Here is an 11,039-nt window from a genome sequence, read left to right on the forward strand (position 1 = left end):
CATTCCTGTGGCCACCACCATTTGGATTGCGCTGGATCAGACCTGAAGTCAGCAGGTCACTGGGTCTCACGCAAGGCTTGCTGAAATCACTACCTGACTACTGCCTATGTTCTCTCAAGGCCCTGGAGCTCCACGATCAGCAGGTGGCAAAGCCAGCAAGGGTTGTGTCCTCCCTTTTAGGGAGCAAGTTCTCACAGCCCCTGGGCAGGTGCAGGGATGCCATCCTGGAGCCAGGGATTGGAGTCAGAAACCTTAGAAATATACCTGGTGTTCCGTTCTACTGTGGCTGATCTGGTAGTCCAACCACTTGACACAGTCCTTCCCACTCTTACCTTTTTTCCCCATAGGCTGAGGAGCCTCACCCTATGGCTTCTACCACCACAGGCCTTCAGGGAGTAATGCCAGACCACTTCTGATGTTGAGTTTAGGCCCAGTGACTCCTTAGTCCGCTTGTTGTGGGTGTGCAAGACCTGGGACTCACTCTTCAGGGCAGTGGGCTCCCCTCTGTCCCAGGGCAGGTCCAGAAGTGCTATCTAAGAGAAAAGGCTTGGAATCAGGGAACCCAAGAGCCCTCTTGGTGCTCTGCCCCACTGTGGTAGAGCTTGTACCTGAAGTCAGCATGACTAAGTTTTACTCAAGGCCTACAGCATACTACCTGGGTATCACTGTTCATTCTTTAGGGCCCAAGGGCTGTTTAGTCAGTAGGTGATTGATCCTTCCTGGACTGGCTCCTTCCATTCAAGGCAGCAGGTTCCCTTCTCTCAACCAGAAGGACGGGGTCTTTTTGGAGCTGTGCACTCTGCTGCCTGAGGCTGGGGGAAGGATGGCACAAGCATTCTCTTAGCTTCCCTGGCTGGTGTCTCTACAGGTCACTTGCCCCTGCAGTCTGGCTTGGAGCCCAGCTCACCACTAGGACTTGTCTAGTCATTGCAGTCCTTGTGTCACAGATTGCCCCTCAAGTTCACTTAGGGCAGCAGAGTACTCCAGCCCATGGTGGTGAGGCTTGCTGGAACTCAAGCTCTGACTGATCAGATGGATGGTTCCCCTCTGGCTAGGGCTGGTTTATATGCCCCCTCTATGGATGGGCGTCAGCTGAGGATAGCCTGGTTCTGCTTTACACTGTGTCAAGGCAACACTGAATTCAATGCAAAGTCTCACAATCACTGTGCTCTTTTCCCTGAATCACAGATTCTCTGCACCATGAAGCTGCTGCTGGGGGATGAGGGATAGTTGCTGTTGGCAATTCAAGACTTTCTTTCCCATCCTCTTTGGTGCCTCTTTCAGCAACATGAAGTCATTCAAGAGCAAGCTGTTTAATTTCCATGGTTTTTGAGATATCTTCTTGGTATTGATTTCTATTTTTATTTCACTGTGGCTTGAGTGTATGGTTGGTATACTTTCAATTTTTAAAAAATTTATTTAGACTTGGTTTATGGTTGAGCATGTGGTTGATCTTAGAGTATGTTCCGCGCATGGATAAGAAAAATGTATATTCTGTTGTTGACATATGGGGTACTCTGTAAATGTGTATTAGGTCCAATTGGTTAAGTGTTGAATTACATTCAGAATTTCCTTTTTAGTTTTTTGTCTTGGTGGTCTGTCTAGCACTGTCAGTGGGGTATTAAAGTTCTCCACTATTATTGTGTGATTAAGTGTTTTTGTAGGTTGAGAAATAGCTAGAATCTAGGTTCTACAGTGTTCAGTGCATATATATTTGGTACCATTAATTCTTCTTGTTGAACTCTTTTCCATTATGTGATGTCATTATTTATCTTTTATTACTGTTTTTGGTCCAAAGTTTGTGTTATCTGATATAAAAATAGTGACTTCTGCTCTTTTTTGTTTTCCATTTGCATGATCTTTCTCCAACCCTTTACTATGAGCCTGCTGGTTTTGTTACATATAATATAAGATGAATCTCTTGAAGACGGCAGATGGATGGGTTTTGTTTTTTTATTCAATTTGCGCTTATAGTCTCTTTTACTTATTTCTACTTGGATCTGTATTATTTCTTTCGTTCCACTAATTTTAAGTTTGATTTCTTCTTGCCTTTCTAGTTTCTTGAGGTACATCATTAGGTTGCTGATTTGAGAATTTTCTCCTTTTTTGATGTAGGCATTTATTCTTATAAACTACCATCTTAGTATTGCTTTTGCTGTATCTCATAGGTTTTGTTATGCTGTGTTTCTATTTCATTTGTTTCAAGCAATTTTTTTTTATTCTTTATTTCTTCATTGACTGTTGATCATTCAGGAGCATGTTGTTTAATTTCTGTGTGTTTGTGTAGTTTTTTAAGTTCTTGTTATTGATTTCTATTTTATTCCATTGTGGTCAGAAAAGATACTTCATATGATTTTAATTGTTTTTTGAATTTGTTGACATGTGTTTTTTAGCTTAGCATATGGTCTGTTCTGAAGAATGTTTCACTTGCTAATGAAAAGAATATGCATTTTATAGCTGTTTGATGAAATGTTGTGTTAGGTCCATTTGGTCTAGAGTGTGTTTTAACTCTGATGTCTCTGTTGATTTTTTTTTTTTTCTTTTCGGTTTGGGTGATCTTTCCATTACTGAGTGAGGTGTTGAATTATCCAAGTATTATTGTAATGTATTCTTTCTTTCTCTTTATGTCGATTAATGTTTGCTTTATATATTTGGATTCACCAGTGTTGGGTGCACTATATTTAGAATTATTATATTCTCTTGCTAAATGGACTACTTTAGTATTATATGGGGACCACCTTTGTTTCTTTTTACAGTCTTTGACTTGAAGTCTATTTTATCTAATACAAATAGAGCTATTCCTGCTCTTTTGTGTTTCCATGTGCATGTAATACATTTTTCCATGCCTTTCTTTTCAGTCTATGTGTGTCTTCATACATGATGTATTTTTTAAGGCAGCATATAGTGAGGTCTTGCTTTTTATCCATTTTGACATTCTCCATGTCTTTTAAGTAGAGAATATAGTCCAGAGGAAGGTAAGTAGGTTACTAGTTACTCTCTTATGACTGGTAGTGTAAGTCCTACATTAGTGTTTTAAATGTTTAGAGATGTTAAAACCTATAACTATCAGCAGCATTCATATCCCTTTCCAAATTCAAACAGTAAGCCCATCAAAATATAACTCCTTGTAAAGATTTTACTATTGTCATGATGTATTTTTACTTGTACCTTTCACTAATTCATAGCAATGTGGACCTGCAAGCTGTTGTGACTTTCGAACTTGTGTGCTGAAAGACGGAGCACAATGTTATAGAGGATCATGCTGCAGAGACTGTCAAGTAAGATTTAAGTTTATGGACATTTTTCAGATATGTAATAAATCATGTGCAGGGTACTTTACAACACTTAGACCTACAGCTGTAAATCAGTTAAGTTACTTTTCAGATAAAGAGAAAGATAATAAACTCAGAATCGGATTTCTGATTTTTGTTAATTTTTCTTAGGTGTTCTACATGCCAATATTTTCAGTAAGTTGATGCTGTTGTTTTTTACACCTTGATTTAGAGATATTATAGGATTCTTCAATAGAGAAGACCTCCACTGAATGGAACAATTATTTATTTACTCGATACATTATTTATATTATTGTAAAGAAAAACGTTTTTATGGGTTGTGAATAAGTATCTATATGTAATTGAAAGATACAGCAGATTTCCTTGAATGTATAAGGAATGAAGCTCACTAGAAGTAACATTTTTCACATGGTGCATGTAGCATGACATTTAAACTTTGAACTTATTATTCAAAGATCATTTGACTTAAAGATTATGTTTTAGTTTCTATGGTGAAGACATTGACTCCTGTTTTCTGTTTTTCTTTTCAGCTCTTCTAAAATATTATTAACAGGTTTCTCATAGGAGAATACCTCTGTTGAAGTACTTGTAATGCATTCTATCTTCATGACTGTCCTGCACCGATGCAGTTTTATGTATTCTTTTCTTAGGATGTTATTATCTGATTGCATTCTTACTTCTATAATCTTTTTAGTGTCAGCTGGAAGTCATCAATTAAGAATTATGAGATAGATGTTTTATTTAAGATTCTTTTTGTAAATTTCCACAATTCTGTGTGTGAAAGAGTCTACATACTTCCATGATGTGAGAGAAAGGTTATAGTTGGGTTCCTTCCTCTCCGAAGACTCTCACAGTTGAACTGCGTTTTTAATCACGCTTGTGTTTCCCTCTGCAGTTATTCTTGTTTCACAGTTGTCATAGAATTTTAAAGTATTCCATACTTACACACTATGGCTTGAAAAAGTATATTTCATTTAGAAATGGACTAAATTACAGTATTTTCACCCAAAAGAAATAAATTTCCTAAGCTTAAAGCAAACGTTCTTCTCTTACATTGAGAATACAAATAAAACTTTGACTTTCATCACATCAGATTTGTGTTTTACATTTTCTTGTACATATATCTTATCTCCTATTTTAGTCAAAAACATTCTATTTATATTTTTATATTATTAGCATAGTAATTTGTATAAAAAAGTATTAATATACATTAATTGATAGACTAAAGTGAAAATGATTAACACAATTTTGAAGTAAATATTAATAAACACAGTAATCCTATTTGTAATGCTTTATTTTTTATATTCTAATTTCTCTTAGATTTTAAAATCAGGTGTTGAATGTAGGCCGAAAGCACATCCTGAATGTGACATTGCTGAAAATTGTAATGGAAGCTCACCAGAGTGTGGTCCTGACATAACTTTATTCAATGGACTTCCATGCAAAAATAGCAAGTTTATTTGTTATGATGGAGACTGCCATGATCTTGATGCACGTTGTGAGAGTGTATTTGGAAAAGGTAATATCTTTTTGTTACATCTAAATAGCCCTTAACATTGTTATTAACATTACCAGGATAATGGGGAATATTTTTAATATATATAAAATGTGAAATTTTTATATGGTGTAAAATGTGGAATATATTAAATGTATATATTTTATTATATGTATAAGCAAACATATACACACTAATTCTTCTTTTTAATGTTTATATTTTTTCCATCTTTGCTGACATAGAACTGACAAAAATTGTATGTATGTTTTTAGGTGTTTGATTTTGTTTTGATATATGTATACATTGTGAAATATTTGCCAGTTAAGCTGATTAACATGTCCATCATCTCATATAGTTACCATTTTCTTTTTTATCCTTTAAAAGAATTTTTGTATCTATCCTTTGTGCAGATTTTGAGTATATAATACAATATCATTTACTAAAGTCACATTGTTGTATGTTACATCTCTTGAACTTATTTATTTTGCATAACTGAAACTTTGTACCCCTTGACTAGCATTTCCCCATTTCCCCCCTTACCTCAGCTTCTTGCAACCATCATTCCACTCTCTGTGTTTTTGAGTTTGACAATTTTAGATTGCATATATAAGTGAGATCATGCATTATCTATCTCTCTGTATCTGGCTTATTTCACTTAGCATAATGGCCTCCAGGTTCACCTGTGTTATTGCAAATGGCAGGATTTTCCTCCTTACTCTGACTGAGTAATATTGCATTTTGTATGTTTGTGTATATGTATATATATCTATATAAACACAGACATATATATATCTCTCTCTCACATTTTTAATACATTTATCTGTTTACCTAAGCTAAAAGTAAACTTTCTTCTCTTATACTCGGAACACAAGTAAATCTGACTTACATTACATCAGATTGTGTTACACTTTTTCAATCAAACAGACACCAGTTGTGTCCAAATCTTGATTATTGTGAATAATGTAGCAATAAACACGGGGGTACAGATATCTCTTTTGCAATATTGATTCATTTCCTTTGAATCTGTACTCAGTTGGAATTGGTGAATCATAAGGTAGTTCTACTTTTGATTTCTAAGGACGTTCTATATTGTTTTCCATAGAGGCTGTACCAATTTATATTCCCACCGCCAGTGTATGGGGGTTTCTTTTCTCCACATCTTCACCAACATTTATTATCTTTTATCTTTTTGACAATAGTCATTCTAACAGATGTGAAGTGGTATCTCATTGTGGTTCTGTGATTAGTGATGAGCATCTTTTCATATATGTCTTGATGAATTGTGTGTATTCTTTGGAGAAATGTTTATTCAATCTTTTCTCCATTTTTGATCAGGTTATTTTCTTTTGGTACTGAGTTTTATGAGTTACCCATATATTTTGGAAATGAATTCCTTACTATACACATGATCTGCAAATACTTTATATTATTTTATAGAAGTTGGCTTTTCACTATGTTGATTTCTTCCTTTGTTGTGCAAAAGATTTTTAGGATGCCGGTCTTCATCCCCTCACAAAAAACAAAAAAATAGGCAACTATTTATGAAGTATAATAGTCTTGCAAAGGCTCTAAGGTCCATCTGAGAACCCTCTAGCAGTACAGTGGAGAAAAAAATGGGAAAAACTGTAAAGAAGGATTGCTGATTACAACAGCACATCTGAGATATATGGAAATGGTTATGAACAAAGAAGGGAGGAGGCCATCAGTATTAGCCACTCAGCATGTGGCATTGTCATCTCCAATAGCCTGCTCTGCAGAGGACAGTGGTGTCTTTTATTACTGAGGTAACCAACAGTCATCCCAGCCTCTGGCTCCATGGAAAATGAGATCTAAATGTGCCTTTCCTCCGAGAATCAGCTACTGTTTTATAGCTGTGGGACTTGAACAACTACCCCTCCCAACCCTGTGCGCACCCCTGACCCTGGAGCTGTGGTTCGGGTCTGCAGTGTGTGCACTCATGCCTCAGGCTCAGAGATAGTGCAGCCATGTGTGAGTCTTCACACTGAACCTAGGAACTTTTGTTCCTGTACACCCACGTGTGCTTAAGACCCTGACTCTCCTTCTGCTCCACAAACACCCACTGTACTTCGTACATCATTACTTATGTGGAAGCAGGGCTGTCTTCACCTTAGGCACCAGTGTCACTGCTGCCCCGTACCCTTTGGTCTCTTCATGTGTGCTTGTGATTCAGACCCTGGCTCTGTGGCTACTGCATGGGCACCGTGCATCAGACACCAGTGAGGGAATGCCCTCAAACCAGACCTTGTGCCAAATGAAATTGCCCAGGGCCATGACCTCCCTGGTGGGAGAAAAAGAGATTGAGGACCCCAGGATCCTTCACCATTGGAAACACAGCAGTCTCATTGTCCCTGCAGATACCACAACTTTAGCTGCTCAGGACCCCCTGCAATCTTTGTTAATGTTGACCTCAGCTGACAGAAATGAATAGAGGGTTCACTGCTGTGTCTTCATCAAAGCCAGAACCATCCAACTCTACCTTTCTAACGGCCTTTTTCCCACCTATAGAGTAAGATTTTTTTTTTAATCAATGAAAGTATTCTGTAAAGTTTCAAAATGGTGACTCTGCATCAAATTTGAAGGTATCAATGCAATACAATAAGAAACATGAAAAACTGAGGAAACTTATCACCATCAAATGACACAATAATTTTCTAATAACTGATCCCAAAGAAATAAAGATCTTCAAATTGCCTGAACGAGATTCAAAATAATTGTTCTAAGGATACTCCACAAACTTCAAAAGATCACAGAGAAATAACATATATTTTTTATAAAAAATAATCAAATTATTGGGCTGAAGAACACAATGAATAACATTAAAATGCAATAGATAACATCAACAACAGAATTCACAAAGGAAAAGAAAGATCTGTGAACTTGTAAATAGATTACTTGTATATATACAACTAGAGGAGAAATAAGAAAAAAGAATGGAAAGAAACAAAGAAACAAACACTATGGGATTTTGAAACAGCATCAAGAAAGCTAACATTCTCATTATAAGAGGTAAGAAAGGAGAAGAGAGACAAGGACAGAAAGCTTATTTAAAATAATAATAACTGAAAACTTCCAAATTCTTAGGAAAGATATAAATACACAGGTACAGGAAGCTCAAAACCTTCAGTCAGGTTTAATCCAAAGAAGATTACACCAAGCTCAAAATTCTTCAGTCAGGTTTAATCCAAACAAGACTACACCAAGACATATTGTAATAAAACCGTCAATGAAGACAATGAAATTTTGAAAGAAGCAAGAGAAAAAAAAAGATTAAGTAACATAATCCAACATATAAGTTGGATTTTCTCAGCAAATACTTTGCCAGTGAGGAGAGTGGAACGATATAGTGCTGAAAGAAAAAAAAATGTCGACCAAGAATACTTTATCTGGCAAAGCTGTTCTTCAGGAATAAAGGAAAGATAAAACTTTCCGAGACAAACAAAAGCTCAAGGAGTTCATTGCCACTAGATCTATCTTACAACCAATGTCAATGGGAGTTCTCCCATCTAAAACAAAAAGACTAATATGTAGTATGGAAATATATAGAAATATAACATTCACTGGTAAAAATAAGTATATAGTCAAATTCAGAATACCAAATACCAAAATGCCAATATGTCTCTAGTATAAAGGTTAATAGACAAAACTACTGAAATAATTATTACTATAATAATTTGTTAAGGAATATGCAACATAAAAATTTATAAATTGAGATGGATCATCATAGCAGATGGGAGGCAGGACTAGATTACAGCTCCGGATGAGACAGTGTGTGGTGGCTCACGTTGTGAATTTTAGCTCCAGATCAACTGCAAGAACAAACCAGCAATCCTGAGAGGACCCACAGACCCTCTGAAGGAAGTGGACTGCTCCTGCAGGACCCAGGAGATACCCCAAATACTGTGAGTGCCCCAACTGTGGAAGTGGGAAAGGGGGACCCTCCCTTCCTCCTCTCCTGAACACACACCCCCATTGGAGAAACTGAAGGCCTGTCTGAGGGAGAAGTTTCCGAACTTACCTGGAGCTGCATCAATTTAGAGAGCTGAACAAAATACAGGGGTAGAAGAAGCAGGAGAAAGACCCTGGGAGCTCGCTGGGTCCCCACGCAGACCATTCCTGCCTGACACCACAGGGATCTATCTGAAGGATGGTCAGAGGAGCAGTGGGTAAAACTTCACAGGGAGAAGGAAACAAGACTTGGGGCTGTTGAAGTGGGGCATGGTGGGAGTGAGACAGGCCCTTCAGTTTGCATGGGAGCTGGTTGAGGCCTGTGACTGCCAGCTTTCCTCCACTTCCCTGACAACCTGCATGACTCAGCAGAGGCAGCCATAATCCTCCTAGGTGCACAACTCCAGTGACCTGGAATCTCACCCCCACCCCACACAGCAGCCGCAGCAGGACCTGACTAAGGAGAGTCTGAGCTCAGACATGCCTAACCCTGCCCCCACCTGATGGTCTTCCTTACCCATTCTGGTCACTGAAGACAAAGGGCATATACTCTTGGGAGTTCTAGGGACCCACCCACCACTGGTCCCTCTCCATGCTACCACAGCTGATGCTCTCGGGAAAGGACCACCTCCTGGCAGGAGGCCAACTGGCACAAAAACAGGGCATTAAGCCACCAAAGCTAAGAACCCTCATGTAGTCCATTACACCCTCCGCTACCTCCACCAGAACAGTTGCTGGTATCCATGGCTGAGAGACTCATAGACAGTTCATATCACAGGACTCTGTGCAGACAATTACCAGTACCAGCCTGGAGCTGGGTAGACTCGCTGGATGGTTAGACCCAGAAGACAGACAACAATCACAGCAGTTTGGCTCATAGGAAGCCACATCCATAGAAAAAGGGGGTGAGTACTACATCAAGGGAACACCCCATGGGACAAAAGAATCTGAACAAAAGCCTTCAGCCCTACACCTTCCCTCTGACAGAGACTACCCAAATGAGAAGGAACCAGAAAACTATTCCTGGTAATATGACAAAACAAGGCTCTTTAACATCCCCCCCAAATCACACTAGTTCACAAGCAATGGATTAAAACCAAGAAGAAATACTTGATTTACCTGAAGAAGAAATCAGGAGATTAGTTATTAAGCTAATCAGGGAGGCACTAGAGAAAGGAGAAGCCTAATGCAATGAAATCCAAAAAATGACACAGGAAGTGAAGGGAGAATTATTCAAGGAAATAGACAGTTTAAAGAAAAAAACAATAAAAAATTCTGGGAATTTTGGACACACTGTTAGAAATGCAAAATGCTCTGGAAAGTCTTAGCAATAGAACTGAACAAGTAGAAGAAAGAAATTCAGAGTTCTAAGATATGGTCTTTGAAATAATCAAATCCAACAAAGACAAGGGAAAAAGAATAAGAAAATATGAACAGAGCGTCCAATAAGTCTGGGATTATGTTAAATGACCAAGCCTAAGAATAATTGGTGCTCCTGAGTAAGAAGAGGATTCTAAAAGTTTGGAAAACATATTTGGGGGAATAATTGAGAAAAACTTCCCTGGCTTTGTGAAAGACCTAGACATCCAAATACAAGAAGCACAAGGAACACCTGGGAAATTCATTGCTAAAAGATCATTGCCTAGGCACATTGTCATCAGGTTTTCCAAAGTTAAGATGAGGGAAAGAATCTTAAGAGCTGTGAGACAGAAGCACCAGGTAACCTATAAAGGAAGACCTATCAGATTATCAGCAGATTTCTCAACAGAAACCCTACAAGCTAGAAGAGACTGGGGCCCTATCTTCAGCCTCCTCAAACAAAACAATTGTCAGCCAAGAATTTTGTATCCAGTGAAACTAAGCATTATTTATTAAGGAAAGATACAGTCTTTTTCAGACACACAAATGCTGAGAGAATTTGCCGTTACCAAGCCACCACTAGAAGAACTGCTAAAAGGAGCTCTAAATCTTGAAACAGATCCTGTAAACACATCAAAACAAAACCTCTTTCAAGAATAAATCACACAGGACCTATAAAACAAAAATACAAGTTAAAAAGCCAAAACAAAAAACCCAAAGTACAGAGGCAACAAAGAGCATGATGAATACAATGGTACTTCACATTTTAATACTAACATTGAATGTAAATGGGCTAAATGCTCCACTGAAAAGATACAGATGTACCATATGTCCCAGCCATCCCATTACTGGGTATATACCCAAAGGATTATAAATCATGCTGCTATAAAGACACATGCACACGTATGTTTATTGCGGCACTATTC

At 38.0% G+C, this 11,039-nt stretch overlaps 1 protein-coding gene across 2 annotated transcripts in view; it reads left to right on the plus strand.

Annotated features, from left to right (window-relative positions):
• ADAM32 (ADAM metallopeptidase domain 32) overlaps positions 1 to 11,039 on the plus strand; it is a 160,737-nt gene that overhangs the window by 97,889 nt on the left and 51,809 nt on the right. For both annotated transcript variants that reach the window (XM_011993407.1, XM_011993415.1), the window contains 2 exons: positions 3,186 to 3,278; positions 4,614 to 4,812. In XM_011993407.1, the coding sequence (XP_011848797.1) occupies positions 3,186 to 3,278; positions 4,614 to 4,812 (292 nt within the window). The remainder of the gene's footprint in view (positions 1 to 3,185; positions 3,279 to 4,613; positions 4,813 to 11,039) is intronic.

Source organism: Mandrillus leucophaeus, unplaced genomic scaffold (genome assembly GCF_000951045.1).
Source record: "Mandrillus leucophaeus isolate KB7577 unplaced genomic scaffold, Mleu.le_1.0 Scaffold111, whole genome shotgun sequence".
In the NCBI taxonomy this organism is placed as follows: domain Eukaryota; kingdom Metazoa; phylum Chordata; class Mammalia; order Primates; family Cercopithecidae; genus Mandrillus; species Mandrillus leucophaeus.